This window comes from Bos grunniens, chromosome 4 (genome assembly GCF_055505025.1).
Source record: "Bos grunniens cultivar Pamir isolate PY7600 chromosome 4, Bosgru_T2T1.0, whole genome shotgun sequence".
Classification (NCBI taxonomy): domain Eukaryota; kingdom Metazoa; phylum Chordata; class Mammalia; order Artiodactyla; family Bovidae; genus Bos; species Bos grunniens.
Window position 1 is genome coordinate 114,884,765 of NC_141168.1, and position 20,431 is coordinate 114,905,195.

The 20,431-nt window shown below is 44.5% G+C and overlaps 1 protein-coding gene across 4 annotated transcripts in view; it reads right to left on the reverse strand.

Moving 5' to 3' along the window:
• Positions 1-20,431, reverse strand: part of DDC (dopa decarboxylase) — a 105,647-nt gene that overhangs the window by 31,720 nt on the left and 53,496 nt on the right. For all 4 annotated transcript variants that reach the window (XM_086398015.1, XM_086398014.1, XM_086398016.1 and 1 more), the window contains exons 8-9: positions 13,375-13,469; positions 8,300-8,367 (exon numbers count right to left, since the gene is read on the reverse strand). In XM_086398015.1, coding sequence (XP_086254141.1) covers positions 8,300-8,367; positions 13,375-13,469 — 163 coding nt within the window. The remainder of the gene's footprint in view (positions 1-8,299; positions 8,368-13,374; positions 13,470-20,431) is intronic.

A 20,431-nucleotide genomic window follows, 5' to 3' on the forward strand; every position in this document is an offset into this window, starting at 1 on the left:
CCATTAACCTAGAAGTTTTATCATCAGTGCTGTACGGATGGAGAAGTCAAGAAGCTACTGTAAGAATAAGACTGAGAGCCAGAGGCAGGAGGCTTAAATCCAAAACTTCAGAACACCAGAAAATTCCTGACTCCAGGGAACATTAATTGACAAGAGCTCATCAAAAGCCTCCATACCTACACTGAAAGCAAGCTCCACCCAAGAGCCAGCAAGTTCCAGAGCAAGACATACCAAGCTAATTCTCCAACAACGCAGGAACATAACACTGAACATTAAAATACAGGCAGCCAAAAGTCACACCAAACCCACAGACACCTCAAAACTCACTAAGGACACTTCATTGCACTCCAGAGAGAAGAGATCCAGCTCCACGCACCAGAACACAGACACAAGCTTCCCTAACCAGGAAACCTTGACAAGCCACTAGTCCAACCCCATCCACAGGGAGGAACCTCCACAATAAAGAGGAACCATAAACTTCCAGCATACAGAAAGGCCACCCTAAACACAGCAATCTAAACAAGATGAAAAGGAAGAGAAATTTTCAGCAGGTAAAGGAACATGATAAATGCCCACCAAATAAAACAAAAGAGGAAGAGATAGGGAGTCGACCTGACAAAGAATTAAGAATAATGATTGTAAAGATGATCCAAAATCTTGAAAAAAAATGGAGTTACAGATAAATAGACTAGAGACAAGGATTGAGAAGATGCAATAAATGTTTAACAAGGACTAGAAGAAATAAAAAAGAGTCAATCAATAGTGAATAATGCAGTAACTGAGATCAAAAGCATGCTGGAGGGAACCAACAGTAGAATAACTGAGGCAGAAGATAGGATAAGTGAGGTGGAAGATATAATGGTGGAAATAAATGAAGCAGAGAGGAAAAAAGAGTTAAATGAGGACAACCTCAGAGACTTCTAGGACAATGTTAAATGCCCCAACATTCAAATCATGGGGGTCCCAGAAGAAGAAGACAAAAAGAAAGGTCATGAGAAATACTTGAGGAGATAAGAGTTGAAAACTTCCCTTAAATGGGGAAGGAAATACACACTCAAGTCCAAGAAACCCAGAGGGTCCCAAACAGGAATAACCCAAGGCAAAACACCCCAAGACACATATTAGTCAAATTAATGAAGATCAAACAAAAAGAGCAAATATTAAAGGTAGCAAGGGAAAAGCAACAAATAACACACAAGGGGATTTCCATAAGGATAACATCTAATCTTTCAATAGAAACTCCTCAGGCCAGAAGGGAATGGCAGGAGACACTTAAAGTGATGAAAGAGAAAAACCTATAATCCATATTACTGTACCCAGCAAGGATCTCATTTAAATATGAAGGAGAAATCAAAAGCTTTACAGACAAGCAAAAGATAAGAGAATCCAGCACCACCAAATCAGCTATTTAACAAATGCTAAAGGATCTTCTCTAGATAGGAAACACAGAAAAGTTTTATAAACTTGAACCCAAAACAACAAAGTAAATGGCAATGGGATCATACTTATCAATAATTACCTTAAATGTAAATGGGTTGAATGCCCTAACCAAAAGACAAAGACTGGCTGAATGGATACAAAAACAAGACTATATGCCGGGGTCCTGCCCCGGCTGATCCAGGGTATTCGAAGTGGGGACGGCATCAGTGACCTATTTATTTAAATATTTTATCAAAGATATACAGAGTAATAGGATGAGGATAGCTCAGTAGGAAAATTCAGTGGAGAAAAGAGGCTGAGTAGCTTGGTTTACGCGGGAGACCAATAAAACTTCAAGACAAGAAGTTTGCACCACTTACGTAGGCCACAGGTGTCCTTCCGTTCTCCCGAAGGAGAGGAGACACTGAGGCCTCCCCGGTCGGATCTTAGAAGCCCAGGCATAATTAGTAAGCATGGCGGGTTCCGTGCTCCAGATGGAGACTCAACCAGAGTGAGAGAGAGAGCGACATGGGGAGACCAGTATTTCGAGAAACTGATCCCAATTCTTTATTTCCCATGGTCTACTTTTATACACTGAGATGTTATACAAAAGTCACGTGGGGACAGCAGTCCTGACTTTTATCAAAGTCAGGTGCTTCACACAAATGCATACAGAGGTCTTAGGGGTGTTACATCATCTTCTGGCCAGGGGGCCTGCTGACAATTTATGACCCTCTCCTTGTGACAACGGTCAGTCAACCAGGACACTTATTTCTCCAGGGGTGATTATTCTTAAAATAGACGCCACCCAAAAAAAGTTACATTCCTATAGGGTGAGGGTGTAGTGGGTTTTAGTTAAGGAAAGAATTTACTTAGCCTAAGGTCTAACGTGATTAATATCAAAGGTTAATACTTATTTCCTCTATATATTCATTAATGTGTGTAAGGGCAGGGGATGTGGAAACTTAGCAACAAACATTGGCTCAACAAATGAAAAACCCTTCACCAATACAATTTCTAATCAGCCCATTATACTTATACTAATAGTTTTCTAACTTTTCTAAGGAACCTGTTTTTAGAAGGTTTAAAGCATCTCATGCCTCTCACGGTTGGGAGGCTGTGAGCAATCACATGTGGCCGGACAAGCCTGTCAGGCAGGCTAGAGAACCTTCAGAGGAGTTTGTAGGTTAAAACACTCTTATCACGCCCAGGAATTATTATTAACTGGAGCTTTAAGTTAACTCCTTCTCCGAAAGAGGTGGTGGGGGACAGCCCCCCGTAAAGTCAGAGATGTAGGTGAGAGCACAAACTAGTAAAGTAGGCAGGCTCTGGTTATGGGGGTAGATGCTTGAGGATTTCCAGGGGGACTCCTGAGGCTCAATCCCGCCTTTGCGTATGTCGAGCCTCCTTCCTCATGACCTTTGTCATGGGCGGAGTACCTCACTCTGGCCCCCAACAGCTATATATGCTGCCTACAAGAGATCCACCTCAAATCTAGGGACACATACAGATGGAAAGTGAAGGGCTGGCAAAAGATATTTCATGCAAATGGAGACCAAAAGAAAGCAGAAGTAGCAATACTCTTATCAGATAAAATAGACTGAAATAAAGGCTGTGAAAAGAGACAAAGAAGGACACTACATAATGATCAAAGGATCAATCCAAGAAGAAGATATAACAATTATAAATATATATGCACCCAACATAGGAGCACCGGAATATGTAAGGCAAATGCTAACAAGTATGAAAGGGGAAGTTAACAGTAACACAATAATAATGGGAAACTTTAATACCCCACTCACACCTATGGATAGACCAATTAAACAGAAAATTAGCAAAGAAACACAAACTTTAAATGATACAATGGGCCAGTTAGACCTAATTGATATCTATAGGACATTTCACCCCAAAACAATGAATTTCACCTATTTCTCAAGTGCACACGGAACTTTCTCCAGGACAGGTCACATCCTGGGCCATAAATCTAGCCTTGGTAAATTCAAAAACATTGAAATCATCTCAAGCATCTTTTCTGATCACAATGAAGTAAGATTAGATGTCAACTACAAGAAAAAAAAACTATTAAAAAAACAGACATATGGAGGCTAAATAACACACTTCTGAATAATCAACAAATCACAGAAGAAATGAAAAAAGAAATAAAAATATGCATAGAAATGAATGAAGATGAAAACACAGCAACCCCAAACCTATGGGATTCAGTAAAAGCAGTGCTAAGGGGAAGGTTCATAGCAATACAAGCCTAACTCAAGAAACAGAAGAAAAATCAAATAAATAACCTAACTTTACACCTAAAGCAACTAGAAAAAGAAGAACCCCAGGGTTAGTAGAAGGAAAGAAATCATAAAAATTAGGGCAGAAATAAATGAAAGAGAAACAAAGGAGACTATAGCAAAAACAGCAAAACTAAAAGCTGATTCTTTGAGAAGATAAATAAAATAGACAAACCATTAGCCAGACTCATCAAGAAAAAAGGAGAAGAATCAAGTCAACATAATTAGAAATGAAAATGGAGAAATCACAACAGACAACACAGAAATACAAAGGATCATAAGAGACTACTATCAGCAACTATATGCCAATGAAATGGACAACTTGGAAGAAATGGATGAATTCTTAGAAAAGTATAACCTTCCAAAACTGAACCAGGAAGAAATAGAAAATCTTAACAGGCCCATCACAAGCACAGAAATCAAAACCGTAATAAAAAATCTTCCAACAAACAAATACCCAGGACCCGATGGCTTCACAGATGAATTCTACCAAAAATTTAGAGAAGAGCTAACACCTATCCTACTCAAACTCTTCCAGAAATTTGCAGAGGAAGGTAAACTGCCAAACTCATTCTATGAAGCCATCATCACCCTAATACCAAAACCAGACAAAGATGCCACAACTAAAGAAAACTACAGGCCAATATCACTAATAAACATAGATGCAAAAGTCCTCAACAAAATTTTAGCAAACAGAATCCAACAACATATTAAAAAGATCATACATCCTGGCCAAGTGGGCTTTATCCCAGGGATGCAAGGATTCTTCAATATTTGCAAATCAATCAATGTGATACACTGCATTAACAATTTGAATGATAAATATCATATGATTATCTCAATACATGCAGAGAAAGCCTTTGACAAAATTCAACATCCATTTATGACTAAAAAAAAAAAAAAGCCTTCAGACAGCAGGTATAGAAGGAACATACCTCAACATAATAAAAGCCATCTATGATAAACCCACAGCAAACATTATCTTCAGTGGTGAAAAATTGAAAGCATTTCCCCTAAAGTCTGGAACAAGATGAGCTTGCCCACTCTCACCACTACTATTCAACATAGTTTTGGAAGTTTTAGCCACAGCAATCAGAGAGGAAAAACAAATAAAAGGAATCCAGATTGGAAAAGAAGAAGTAAAACTCTCACTGTTTGCAGATGACATGATCTACAAAGAAAACCCTAAAGACACCACCAGAAAATTACTAGAGCTAATCAATGAATATAGTAAAGTTGGAGGATATAAAATTAATGCTCAGAAATCTCTTGCATTCCTATACACTAACAATGAGGAAACAGAAAGAGAAATTTAGGAAACAGTTCCATTTACCATTGCAACGAAAATAATAAAATACTTAGGAATAAATCTACCCAAAGAACAAAAGACCTATATATAGAAAACTATAAAACACTGATGAAAGAAATCAAAGAGGACACAAATAGAGAAATACACCATGTTCATGGATCAGAAGAATCAGTATAGTGAAAATGAGTATACTACCCAAAGAAATCTATAGATTCAATACAATCCCTATCAAATTACCAATGGTATTTTTCAGAGAATTAGAACAAATAATTTCACAATTTGTATGGAAATACACAAAAACCTTGAGTAGTCAAAGCAATCTTGAGAAAGAAGAATGGAACAGGAGGAATCAACCTGCCTGACTTCAGGCTATGCTACAAAGCTATAGTCATCAAGACAGTATGGTACTGGCACAAAGACAGAAATATAGATCAATGGAACAAAATAGAAAGCCCATAGATAAATCCATGCACCTATGGACACCCTATCTTTGACAAAGGAGGCAAGGCTACACAATGGAGAAAAGACAATCTCTTTAACAAGTGGTGCTGGGAAAACTGGTCAACCAAGTGTAAAAGAATGAAACTTTCTAACACCATATACAACTTCTAACACCATACACAAAAATAAACTCAAAATGGATTAAAGAGCTAAACGTAAGACCAGAAACTATAAAACTCCTAGAGGAAAACATAGGCAAAACACTCTCTGACATAAACCACAGCAGGATCCTCTATGACCCACCTCCCAGAATATGGAAATAAAAGCAAAAATAAACAAATGGGACCTAATTAAACTTAAAAGCTTTTGCACAACAAGGAAACTATAATCAAGGTAAAAAGACAGCCTTCAGAATGGGAGAAAATAATAGCAAACGAAATAACTGACAAAGAATTAATCTCAAAAATATACAGGCAGCTCCTGCAGCTCAATTCCAGAAAAATAAATGACCCAATCAAAAAATGGGCCAAACAGCTGAACAGACATTTCTCCAAAGAAGACATACAGATGGCTAACAAACACATGAAAAGATGCTCAACATCACTCATTATCAGAGAAATGCAAATCAAAACCACAGTGAGGTACCATCTCATGCGAGTCAGGATGGCTGCTATCCAAAAGTCTACAAGCAATAAATGCTGGAGAGGGTGTGGAGAAAAGGGAACCCTCTTACACTGTTAGTGGGAATTCAAACTAGTACAGCCACTATGGAGAACAGAGTGGAGATTCCTTAAAAAACTGGAAATAGAACTGCCATATGACCCAGCAATCCCACTGCTGGGCATACACACTGATGAAACCAGAATTTAAAGAGACACGTGTACCCCAATGTTCATTGCAGCACTGTTTACAATAGCTAGGACATGGAAGCCACCTAGATGCCTATCGGCATATTAATGGATAAGAAAGCTGTGGTACATATACACATGGAATATTACTCAGCTATTAAAAAGAATGCATTTGCATCAGTTCTGATGAGGTGGATGAAACTGGAACCTATTGTACAGAGTGAAGTAAGTCAGAAAGAAAAACACCAATACAATATATTAATGTATATATATGGAATTTAGAAAGATGATAACGATGACCCTATATGTGAGACAGCAAAAGAGACAGAGATGTAAAGAACAGACTTTTGGACTCTGTGGGAGAAGGCAAGGGTGGGATGATTTGAGAGAATAGCATTGAAACATGTATATTACCAAATATGAAATAGATCACCAGTCCAGATTCGATGCATAAGACAGGGTGCTCAGGGCCGGTGTACTGGGATGACCTTGAGGGATGGGATGAAGAGGGAGGTGGGAGGAGGTTCAGGATGGGGAACATATGTACACCCATGGCTGATTCATGTCAACATATGGCAAAACACTATAATACTATAAAGTAATTAGCCTCCAATTAAAAAAATAATTACTTAAAAAAAATACTGGAGTTGGTAGCAACTCCAGGGGATCTTCCTGATTCAGGGATCAAACCCAGGTCTGCTGCATTGCAGGCAGATTCTTTACTGTCTTTACAGGGAAGCCCTCAGACAGTGTCTGACCTGATCAAATACCCCAGCAGAAAAGAATTCCATCTCAACCCAATTTAAAGTTAGAGCAAAGGGAGTTTTGACCTGCTATACAAACTCTCCTCAAAGTGTTCTCCTTTAGGTAAAATAGGCAAACACAACCACAAGAACACTAACATTCATAAAAGCTATAGCTTTTCTAAGTTCTTATTCGCATTTCTGACAAACTTTCACCCAAATACAAAAGGGTTTTAAAATCATGTATCAGAGTTTGGGGCTAAGACTGACCAAAAAGGACCTAAAACAGTGGTAAAGAACTTGCCTGCCAATGCAGGAGACGCAAGTTCAATTCCCAGACTGGGAAGATCCTGTGGAGAAGGAAAAGGCAAGGCACTCCAATATTCTTGCCTTAGAAATCCCATGAACAGTGGAGCCTGGCGGGCTACAGTCCATGGGCTCGCAAAGGGTTAGACATGCTTTAGTGACTAAACGACAACAACAAAGCACTGAGTGCAGCTTATCATTAGATAGATAAGTTAAAGGTGAACTTGGAGAACTGACTTCAGTTGCTTTCCTCAGCTTTTTAAGGTGGAACTCCATTTCCCTTAATTACACAATAAACAATTTTGCACAAAATTCATGCGAAACTCCTAGATCTAAGGATTCATTAACCAACTTCTTACTCTAATAAATTAAGAAGCAACATTTTCTAGTGATCCCATTCTACTCTGGTCTTCATTATTTCTTTAAACATCATCAGTGCAGTGAAATGTCATCCCCTTTAATTTCTGAATTCTTTTTTCTTGTTCTAAATATAACCAATGTGCTGATGGTATGGCTATTAAGAATTTCCAGGGAACTTCTTAGAAAACAGAATTACTTTTCTTTTTGCTTAGCAAATGCTTTTAAACATTTAGACTTAGATTTATTAAACATTTAAGAATAAAAACATAGAAGCAAATGAATTACAAATATGTAGTAAGGTTAATTTGTATTGTTTTTTTGTTGTTGTTAATACTAGGTAAATTAGATCAGATATTTTCTCTGTTAAACTTCTCTTGTGCCAATATGTTCTAGATGACAGCATACGACAGGGTAAGATTTAGTAAGAACTCTACCCATTGTGCAGAAATGCAGGCAGGCAGTGTTTTTTGTGTTTCCCCAGCAATGTCACTTCACCTGCCAGGTTTCTTTCATATGAACTTGTCTAGGAAGCAGGGTAAATTGCATGGTAATTGACATCTAGTGAACAAGGAAACTTACCACATGGCAGAGCAGTCAAAATTCACCAAGAGCCATTTGTGGGGATTAAAGTTAAATGAATCTGCAAACTGCCAAGGAATAAGAACAACAAAAAGAAAACACTTCAATTATTAATGCTTAGCTAAAAACAAGACCTCATGCATAGTAATTAACAGTTTGTATTCTCAAATTAAAATTGTCTGATCAGTCAGACAGAATGGGAATCAGGTGAAACTGTGGGGTCTGGGGCTCATGGGCACTTGGGCAGCTATCCCAAGCTACCTGAGCCTCGTTTCATCCATTTCAAATCCTATCTCATGAAACATGAAGCTAATATATCTGATTCTGGGCTGAGGCACAAAGGGAGGAAACGAGCTTTGGAGCCAGAGAATCTGGGCTGGCATCTGGGCACAACTGCTTCTCCGTGTGTCCGGATGGGAGTCCTGCTTTGTAGAAAAGTCATGAGATAACAGCCGTGAACACCTCAGCATGGGTCCTGAGGGTGATGCAGAAACCGTCTGGTGCAAACCCTGTAACTGCTCTGTTGTTGTAGGGCCATACAGGTTGGGGAGCCATGTGATGAAAAGTGGCTGTGATCTCAAGCAGCTCTGGTTATGTCCAGAGAACTGGTGAGAGCAGTCATTGGGCAGGGCTTATAAAATGACGTCCCAGGCGGCCCTAAACCAGGCTTTGCTCATAGAGGGCGAGGGGAGGGACTCGTTGAGCTGGTAGGGCTGTGCCTTGGGCACCCTGCAGGGCACACCCACAGAACCAGAATTAGACTGTGGTCCACTGGGCATAAAAGGTACCAGGTTGTCGGCTGGAAAAAAAAGCACAAGCTAAAAGCTGAGAGTTATGCTTTATTTGACAGACTTTCCCAGGACTCCAAGCCCAGAAGACAGCATCTCAGGTCACTCTGAGGGACGGCCCTGAAGAGGGAAGGGGGAGGCCAAGCTATATAGGGGTTTTTGCAACAAAGATCAGGTAGTTGGAACATCAAAACATTACTGTCAATTAAAGGAAACCAAGGGCTTCCCTGGTGGTTCAGTGGTAAAGAATCTGCCTGTAATGCAGGAGATGCAGGGGACGAGGGTTTGATCCCTGGGTCAGAAGCCCACTCTGGTATTCTTGCCTGGAGAATCCCATGGACAGAGGAGCCTGGCAGGCTATAGTCTATAGGGTCGCAAAGAGTCAGACATGACTGAAGTGACTTATCACACAGGCCAAGGAAACCAAATATTTCAAGTTAAGGAATTTAGGGCTTTTCTTTGTGTGGGAAGATGCATGAGTCTGGGCTCAATGAAATCATTACCTTGATGGGCATCTCAGCTACCTGGGGCCAGTGTGCTGGGCATTCCTATCCCGAGTCCCCACAAGGCTCACTTTCGGGGGCGGCTGTGAGGTGATGTCTGGATGGCTGTAACACCCTTTATTTACTGATGTGGCCGCAGCATTTTCCCATGGGAATTTATGTGAGGGATAGGAAGTAGATAATATCTAAGGCCTTCCTAAAAATATATGCAAAAATAAATGTGTTAATCCTAATTTGGTGTGTTTGGATCAAGGGATGCATTTCAAAGACCTTGGATAATATAAAACACACAGAATTTCAAAGCATATGAAAGGTCATGGGATTTCTATCATCCATGAGGATGCCCACCCCCAAGAAGCAACACAAACACACTTTATAGTTCAGTGGGCTCTCCTGCTTTGACACTGGTGAATCCCAATTTGTTTTTGAGGAAAGTCATAGTTCTACTTTTCCACATAAAATGAGATGTTATTCATATTTTATGTTGTGTACTTTCAATTTTGCATAGTCCGAAGTCACATAAAATTTATCCACACTTCAAACTACTAGACTATTTGACAATCGGAATTTTAATTCACAGGTGCTATGGAAGAAAATTGGACTGATTCAGCTTAGAAAATACTTTGTGCATGTTTCCCAAACTTTATGAACTAGCAAAGTTCTCAGAGTATACATACCATGATCAACAATAGGAAATGAAAATATCGTAACTAATATACAGCAATCAGGATCAGCCCATTTTTCATTGAATTGACTTCCCTGGTGGCTCAGACGGTAAAGCATCTGTCTACAATGCGGGAGACCCGGGTTCGAGCCCTGGGTTGGGAAGATCCCCTGGAGAAGGAAATGGCAATCCACTCCAGTACTATTGCCTGGAAAATCCCATGGACAGAGGAGCCTGGTAGGCTACAGTCTATGGAGTCGCAAAGAGTCGGACACGACTTCAATTTTCACTTTACCAATATGGATGTAATAGAGCAACAACTGTTCTTGTTTCTCTAAATATTTTCTTCGTTCCAAAGACACCACATTCATTATACTCAAAACAGTGAGAGGATCTCTGGACACCAGTGGTAACAACTGCCAACAACTGGCTCTAGGGTCACTCGTCAAGTTCAAGTGTCAACCTATTTTCAAGTAGGACAAATAAGAGATTTCAACCAGCAAGACTGACTGGGGCAGTCTGTGTTTTCACTGACTTGTCAGAGCACGTGCCCCTGGCTTGTCCTCTGGCTGAGTGACAGGACCTGAGTCCACCTGAGGCCATGTGCCTGCATCTATAATTAAAGCAGATGACGACAGTGGCCATGCCGAGACCCCAGTTGGGAGGAATCTCCTGGGGGGAAAGCTTCAAAGTCTTTTGAAGGACAAAGGCTTTGGGACACCTCTCCTCCATCCTGACAAGTGGGGGAGCAGGAGGGGCCAGGAGGGGCCGGAGGGCAGACACTGGAGCTGCTGATGGCCACCTCACCCCTCCACCCACTCTAGGGGCGCAGATTCATTTCCCTCCAGGTTCCAATAAAAAGCAAAGTTGAGAAAGAGGCAGGAAATGACAAGGAGTTTCATTTGTTGATAACGAGAAACAAAAGGTGAAAGAAGGGCTTTGTTTGCTAGGAATTTCATTAGTTTCCTCCTGGGGGCTGATCTCTTTAAACCTCTCGGTCGTTACCCACAGGGATGTTTCTTCCTGCTGATGGAGAGGAAGGCGCTTATCAGCAGGGCTGGGCCGGGTAGACAGGATATTACAGTCCCTTATCTGCCAGCTGAGCAGCCAGCCCTCCCAGCCCAGCGACCATAGGAGGTTGGATGGTGTTACTCATTGTTGGGTATGAAACCCTATCTGATACTGATAGGAACTCACTGCAGAGAGGTGCTGCCCCACCTCTGCGGTGGTCTGACAATTAGACACCCACCTCATGAAAGTGAAACTTTGAGTTGTTGGTTCATAAGGAAGAGAAGAGTGTAGTGGGAACAGATCATGAAATTCTACACTAGACACTCAGAAAAGACCAGGCCTTGGGAGGGGCACATACATCCTGATGGATGCTTTGCCCCTGATCTCTTGAGGTCCCAGGGGAGGGAGACATTCCCAGTAATATGTATCATCACACACAGGACCACAACAAAATGCATTTACATGGTGGAGAGATTTCTTCTTCATTTCCCAGCACCAAACACCCACCTAACTATCAGCCATGAACTACAGGAGTCAGTGTGAGCACCCTGTTACCAGAACTTCTCATGTACTTTCACCCCTTCCCAAGATTTCCAGAGGCCTCCATGTACCCTCGAGGATTGATCTAAGCCCTTGCACACATTCAGAGATCAATAATTAATTACTGAATGAATGAGTTAATGAATGGATGGATGTGATGGAGGCATAAACCAGAATGCATCTTTATTCATTAGTGACAAAAGGCTTACTCATTTCAAAGATGAGAATTTTGTATTATATACCACTGATACCTACTTTTCTAGTATTATGGCGTTATGAGAATTCAAATCAGTCATTAGGAAATTGATTGGCAGCAGACAACAGATCAGAGAGAGGCTTGGAGGGACAGTCTCTCCAGGCTGTAGTGAGAAATGAGAACAACATGTACTGTGTGCACAGCTTGCTGTGTGTGGGTGCTGCTTCTCAGCCCTTTAAATATGATTAACGCTTCTGACTTTTATAATAACCCCTCAAAGGAGGCTTGATTACGAAATCCATTTTGTGAGGTATGGAGAGGTTACTAGCCTGCCCAAGGGCTCAAGGCTGGTCTTGGCGCAAAGCCAGGATGCAAACCAGCTGTTCAATCCCAAGACAACACCCTTGATTCCTGCACCACATGAGGCCATGGTCTCCAGAAACCCCTGTCTCTGAGCATGAAATCATTACTGACAAAGCCTGCTGCTCTGGGCCCTTCGCTGCATGTACATCTGAGTCCCTGGCAAGAAGGAACCTCCTGCCCTGTGAGCTGCTGACAGTGAAAACCTGCTTGGGTCTGGAATAATTTATTAGGATCTGTCCCTAAGATCATCTCTGTGCGTTAAGTCTGCACCCTGGAGAAGCAGACCATCGGTCAACCATTTTGATTGCTGTTTCTCAAAAGAATCAGATGTTTTAGGAGGCATTTCAGGCCATATATTCCAAATTCTGAGTGTGCGCAGGACATTTAAATGCATTGATGGCTGCTCGTTCCATCTCTATGAACGTGAACATCATGCTCAGTCGCATGATCAGAACACGACTGTGACATTGACCTAGATTGAATAGAATGGTGGGCTGGTTTTTAAAAACTACCCATTGATCTGAAATGCATTAAGATTTTATTTTCTTCCTAAATATTTCCCCATCATCTTATGAACTAAAAATCTATCCTATAATGACAGCTCTGCCCAGGATCTGCAGACTGAGAAATAGTATGAACATCAGGTGTGTCTTCTTTGAGAAGACAGTTTTTGGAACCAGGAAGGTTCTCACCCCCTGTCACAGGGAGGCGTAACTTCTAATCATCAGAGAAATGGGTATGGGAATGACTTGCTGAAACGAACCACAGTAGCGAAAAATAAAAGTATCACATCCTTATAAAGACAAATCACTGATCACAGTATATATACCTTTTAAAAATGGTCTTGTTGATTTCCTGCCCACTGAGCTCGTCGCAGAGCACTGACTATGTGTAACTGATTCACTTTGCTATACAGCAGAAACTAACACAACAGTGTAAAGCAACTACCCTCCAATAAAAACTTTAATAAGTAAGTAAATAAAAGTGATCTTGTTAAAGAGAACACTCACCTCCACGCCATTCAGAAGATGCCGGAACTCAGGGCAGATGAAGGCACTGCCTGCGTAGGCGGCGTCCACGTGCAGCCACAAGCCCTCCTTGTGACCTGAAGCCCAGAAATGACCTGTGAGTTCTTAGAGGGATGTCCCCGTGCTGGAGTCAAGCACCTGTCCCATCCCGACACCTTTTCAACATCGTCTGTCAATAGCGTTTGTCGGTCTGATGTCTGCATCCCTGACAGGCGGTGATGCTGAGGCAGCACCCCTTCATTGTTGCTGGCCCGACAGCGCCGGGCACGGGGACCAGTAAGCAGCACGTGCATGGAGGCGAGGGGAGCACCTGGACTTTCAGAGTTGACCCTCAGGCCCAGCAGAGCTCCATGAGACCAGCATATCCCACTCGCATCCCACTGTCCACATCAACTCCAGGTATGCACTCTGCTCTGCTCTCCCCACCTCACTCACTGCAAACTGTCTTTCCAATTCTCTGGGCTCTGAAGCCCTTCCCACAAGCATCTCTTGATGTTGGGACCAACCACAGTCCCCACTGGTCTCTCTAACCCACTCCATCTCCACAGGAAGTCCAGGCACCTATTTTATGCTTCCTGAATCTTCTCAGCTCCTTTCATGAGTGTGAATTTTATGTTCCAGCCATGCTAGAGGGCCTCACAGTACAGGAACCTTCTAGCATTGAGCTGGGAGGGAGTCCTGTCTGAACGTGTTCCTCAATTCACGTGCATCTGGGTTCAAATCCCTCCCCCAGGTGCCCAGCTGCCATGTGGCCTTCCTGCCTGCCGTGCTGCACGCTCCTCTGCTCTCAGCAAATGGAGATAAAGCAGCACTCAGACCCTGAGGGATAAACCAGATGACACTCATACTGTACCCATCACAACACTAGGGCAGACTCAGCGAGGAACGACATGATCACTGTGACTTTCCCCAGCCTCAGCACTGGGTGCTTCCCATGGCTGTGAAATACGCAAGCAGGAGAGCTGGTGGGTCTAGATCAAGGGGTGGGCTCCTTCCTTTATGGGGGCAGATGCTACCTCAGGAGACCTGGATCAGGGCACCCTTGCAGGGGCCGGTCAGGACCTGCCAATGCATCTGTGCAGGTGAATAGATTCACAATTCACTTTTGCCTGCGTGATGCTGGTTCATCACACACAATGCTATGAGGAGTGAGGAGCAGTTCTGAATTCTGCTGATAAAAGATGGAAGAGACATTTCAAAGCCGTGATTCAGTTTGAACTTCAGAATGGAAGGAACGAAAGCCCTCAGTTGGATTAAGATCAAATGTGTCCTGGGACAATGATAATTAACACAGAGGGTCACAGTGGGTGAGGCCTAAAGTGCCTGCCCCCGGGTGCCCTCAGAGCCCCCACAGATGTGGCTGGGTGCCAGAAAGGGCACGAAGCCTTAGGAGAAATGGGATCAGGAAAGGACGCAATGGCCAGCACCGCTACAGGAATGCTGTCCTCTGTTGCTGCTATAGCTCAGTTCTACTGAGGGAGGGAGGAGCTTCAGACACGCGTACAGGATGGACACAAACTCTCAGGGCGAGTTTGGGCTCTCCGTGGGGCCACGGAGGCTGCTGTCAGAGAACTGCATTTTCTGCTAGAGGCACCTGGGTAGAGTCTGACAGATGCCAGGGTCTGTGCCCAGCTCAGGCAGACAAGGCAGGAAGGAATATAGCCATGAGGGCAGGAGGAGGGGGATGGAGTTCTGGGGACCCCTCAGCCCTCACCCCGTGAGAAAGATGCTTGTCACACAATAAAACCACAACCCCTTTCCTTAGCTGGGCCTCACCTGGGAAGACGAGGAGAGGAGATCTGACCTTAGACCCCAAGGAGGGGGCTGGAATGATGCCAGCCCCCAAGGCTGTGTCACTGCAGAGAGTACAGGAGATCTTGGAGTGGGCAGTGAGTGGGGAAAGGCAGAGAGGCCTCGGGTGGGAAGGGGGTCCCCAGAAAGAAGGCTGCAGAGAGAACTAGCCTCACCCCAAGGAGCTCTGGCCTTTGCCCTTGGCTCTGGGGAGGGGAAGGCTGTGTCTGCTAGGACTCATCCCCCAGACAGTGCAACAGCAGGGTTTACAATGGGGGCTTTGGGTCACTTTATATCAGTTCTGAGTCCTGGAGGACTGGGAACTAGAAGTATTCACTGGATCTCCCAGAGGGGCCAGGAAATGTAGGCAGCCTCCCGGCCAGCGTGCGACAGCCCAGGGACACACCCTGACTGACACTACAGGCTGAGCGAGCATCCCTGGCAGGGAGGGTCCCACCCTGTGCCTACCATCCTGCTGTGGGACTGGAGGACCTCACAGGCGAGGATGACCAGAAGCCCCCAGGCTGGACCATGCCCCACTCTGCCCCGGGCACCTCCTCTCTGCTCCCAGGGGTGGAGTGTCAAACCCGCAAACCCGAGGGAGGAAGCCCTGACCTGGGAACTGGTGTCAGGACCAAGGGCAGCTCTGGGGGACTGGCTTCCCTCCAACTGCGAACTTGGCCTAAAACTCCTGCAGACAAGGGAAAAATCATAAACGACAAGGGATTCTTGTGGCAACGGAACCATTCAGCACCTTGACTGCAGTGGCAGATACATAAACCTACACCAGTGATGATGAAATTGTCCCAGGCTTAATAAACACCCCCTACACACAAATGAGGACAAACGTAATTGGGGAAATCTGAATAAGATGACCTCCCAGATTGTACTATGTCAATTTTCTGGTTGTGACATGTATTGCAGTTTTGCAAAATGTTACCATCAGAACAAACTGGGAAAAGTATACAGAGGCTGTCTACTATTTCTGATAACTGCACATGGCTCTGTTGTTCATTTGCTAAGTCATGTCTGATTCTTTGTGATCCCATGGACTGCAGTACTCCAGGCTTCCCTGTCCATCACCAACTCCTGGCATTTGCTCAAACTCATGTCTATCGAGTCAGTGATGCCATCCAACCATCTCATCCTCTGTCATCCCCTTCTCCTCTCACCTTCAATCTTTCCCAGCATCATGGTCTTTTCCAACAAGTTGACTCTTCGCATGAGGTGGCCAAAGTACTGGAGTTTCAGCCTCAGCATCATTCCCTCCAAAAAAATCCCAGGGCTGATCTCCTTCAGAATGGACTGGTTGGATCTCCTTGCAGTCCAAGGGACTCTCAAGAGTCTTCTCCAATACCACAGTTCAAAAGCATCAATTCTTCAGCACTCAGCCTTTTCTATGATCCAGCTCTCACATCCATAGATGACTACTGGTAAAACCACAGCTTTGGCTAGATGGACCTTTGTTGGCAAAGTGATGTCTCTGCTTTTTAATATGTTTGTCTAGGTTTGTCATAGCTTTGCCTCCAAGGAGCAAGCATCTTTTAATTTCATGGCTGCAGTCACCATCTACAGTGATTTTGGAGCCCAAGAAAATAAAATCTGTCACTGTTCCCACTTTATCCCTTTCTATATGTGATGAAGTGATTAGACCAGATGCATGTGGCTCTATCATTATTTCAATAAATATTTCAATTGAAAAAGGAAAAGACTAAACATAAACTCCTGCAGAAGGAACTTCCGGATACCCTTGCTGAGTGGATTCCCCATGGGGTTCTCCTCTCTCCATGAGGAAAGGGAGAGCCAAGGGCCACATCCTGAGTCTCGTATGTGATTATCCAACAGCACAACTTGCCTTGCAGCCTCTTCAAGTACTGAGGGTATCTGTAGGAGTCAGGGGTCCTGGAGACCCCATGGCTGGAACACAGGAGTTGCACGCCCCAGGACCAGGCCCACCCAGCACCCAGGTGAGGCTGCCTGGACAGAGAGATTTCTGCTCCGCCCACAAAGGAGGAGGCTGCCTCTATCCCTCTCGAGCCCCTGCTGCCTGCATGTTTCCTTGCAAGGCTTCCATGGCCCCACGGACAGAAGCGGCAGACCTCTGGAACTGTCTGCTGCGTCCTCAGCAGCCATTCCATCCTGCCTGCCCTGTACCCCGTCCAACACCCCCGGGACCTCCACCTCAGCTTCCCACCTTCATACCTTCTGTCTGTCTGCCTTCAACTCTCTGCTTTCTGTTTCTTACCCTTTTCTCAATAAAATCTGCCAGGAATTTCTACTGATCACTCCAATGTGACCAACTGAAACAGTCTCACTGGCAAATTGTTTCAGAAGAAACTAAACAGAAAGTGTCTTTCCTGAGACTTCCCTAGTGATCCAGTGCCTAAGACTCTGCGCTCCCAATGCAGGGGACTATCCCTGGTCAGGGAACTAGATCACACATGCTGTAAATAGAGTTCACACGGGACTTCCCTGACCATCCAGTGGTTAAGAATCCACCTGCCAATGCAGGGAACATGGGTTCAACCCCTGGTCCAGGAAGATCCCACATGCTGTGGAACAAGTAAGCCCGTGGACCACAGTTCCTGAGGCCCAAGGCCCCGAGAGCCTGTGCTCTGCAACAGGAGAAGCCCCCGCCAGGAGAAGCAGGTGCACAGCAACTGGAGGGTAGGCCCTGCCGGCAGCAACTGGAGAAAGTCCGTGCACAGCAGTGAAGAACCAGTGCAGCCATAGAGAAATAATCAATTTTAAAAAAGAGTCTGTATGCTGAAACCAAAGATCCCACATGCCTCAATGAGGACTGAAGAGCCCATGTATATAACTAAGACTTGGAGCAGCCAAACACATACATAAATAATAAACATTGCTTTTCAAAAAGGCATCTTTCCTAAAGCAGTAGTTGGGAGAAGACCAGGTTCTGATGAGCCTCTTGGTCAAATACTGGCCAAGATAACTAATCTGAATTATTTTAATGCTTTTCTCTGATTGCACTATGGAACCAGGTTGACCTGGTCTTGTCCAAAGTTGAAGAATGCTAAATATTTGGTGACAAGCAAGAAAATGACACTCAGAGGAGGGCAAGCAGGTAAAAGGTGCTCATTCACTGTGAAGACACCACCCATGGTTCATAAGAGCCTTGCCAATAATAAATAGAATTGTCCAAATTGCCCTCGTGGATAAGCCTGGGCAGTGAGTGGAGGGTAGTGGTGCTCATTGGATCCCTCAGCCCCCCGGGAACAGCCTCTATGTTTGGCACCAAAAGCCCCTCAATGATCCAGCTTTTCCCACAGCCCCCAGCCCCGGGAGCATGGGAGCCCCAGGACAGGACAGCAGCCAGTGCTGAGGGGCAGGGTCCTGTGGGCTGTGTCCCGTGGGGCTCTCAGCCCTCTAATCTGATAGCCGTGGACTGCTGTCAGCTGGCCAGGGCCCGGATGTCCAGTTCCCAGCCTGACATCTGGATCCAGTGGCCCAGCACCTTGCCCAGGATCAGGGTTTGCAGCCCGTGAAGCCACGCCTATGGACATAGCCAGCTTGTCCCTCCTCCCTGGCCTCAACCCCGGCCTTGCACCTCTGACTCCAGCCAGCTGGTAGGACAGCTGTCTGCCGTGGTCACGGCTAGGGAGCTAGAGCCCATGGTCACAAGCCAGGAACGCCCAGGGCCACCTGGTGGGCCAGCCAACAGCCTCACATCTCCTGAATCGCAAGGGCTCCCCCCACCCTCCTGCCTCACGCCCTCTCTGTGTGTTAACTCAGTCATTCAGAATCCCATCAGTTCATAATGACAGGTTCTTCGGACTGCACTTTGCAGGTGGGGACAGAGCTCAGAACTGAAGCCACAAGGGCGGCTGGGCTGCAGCACAGCTGCTGTGACTGCGGCCGGCTCAACGCACGCCACCCAGCCATCATTCATGGTGGGGGGGAGACGGTCACTCCTGCATCCCCTGAGTGTGGTCCACAGGTGGACCCAGGTGAGGAGAGCTGAGAAAGCCCTGGAGTTCCACAAATGGGCAGTGAGCCAGGCCCAGCAGCCGGCTGGATGCCTGGCACAAGCCACAGCGTGGCCAGGAAACATCTAGACCCTCCAGGGGGCTCCTGCTACCTGCCTCCTCCCACCCTGGGCAGCGGCTCTGCCTGCAGCTAAGGAGCTGGTTCTCCTGCCCCGAGGACAGAGAGGATGCTCATAAACCGGGCCCTTGCCTGAGGAGAGGCCTTCCAGCAACAAAAAGCCCTGCTGTGTTCTGGGAGCCTCAGGTCCAAGACACTTATTCCCCGCTCACCTCTGAATTCTCTGAATTCTGTCTAAGAAAACCTCAATGCTCCACTGAGGGAGGAGGGAAGTTAAGTGAACTGTTAGCCACTCAGTTGCGTCCGATTCTTTGTGACCCCATGGACTGTAGCCCGCCAGGCTCCTCTGTCCACAGGATTCTCCAGGCAAGAATACTCAAGTGGGTTGCCATGCCTTCCTCCAGGGAGGCTCCCAGTAAACACACAAAGCTCACTTCTTGCGAGGAATCTAGTTTTTTTTTTTTTTTTTTTTAATTGATTTGCTTAATTGCTTTATTTGCTCACCTATATTCAGGAATTCCAAGAAGGCAAAAAAAAAAAAAATGCTGGAAGACTTACTCCAAGGACAAGAAATTCTCCTGCCGTCCTACACACAACCCTCTGAGAATCTGCAAAGTTGGTTCTCTTCAGTGGGACAACACAGCCTTCGCGATCTGATATCACTGTGGTATTTTACTTATTAATACTGTGCTGGTACAGCTAAGGTTAACTGTTGTCCAGTTAGCCCAAATTCTGAGTTTTTGGAGTTCAAGCTTAAGATTTGTGCCACTGTAAACATGAGAAGAGTTTGGCAGATTATCCCACAATCAGTTTCATGATGTTAATATTATAATATGGTGTATTACTATATAATTATATTACATTTACATAATATATTATCAGTCAGTCAGTTCAGTTGCTCAGTCATGTCCATCTCTCTGCAACTCCATCACCAACTCCGGAACTTGCTCAAACTCATGTCCATTGACTCGGTGATGCCATCCAACCATCTCATCCTCTGTCATCCCTTTCTCCTCCTGCCTTCAATCTTTCCCAGCATCAGGGTCTTTTCCAATGAGTCAGTTATATATTATCATAATATTATAATATATTATTATATAATGGTATAATATAATATTAAGTTAATATTATGAAGGAGAGCCCAAAGAGGCAGCTCACTAAAGTCTTTGGATATCAGGAAAAT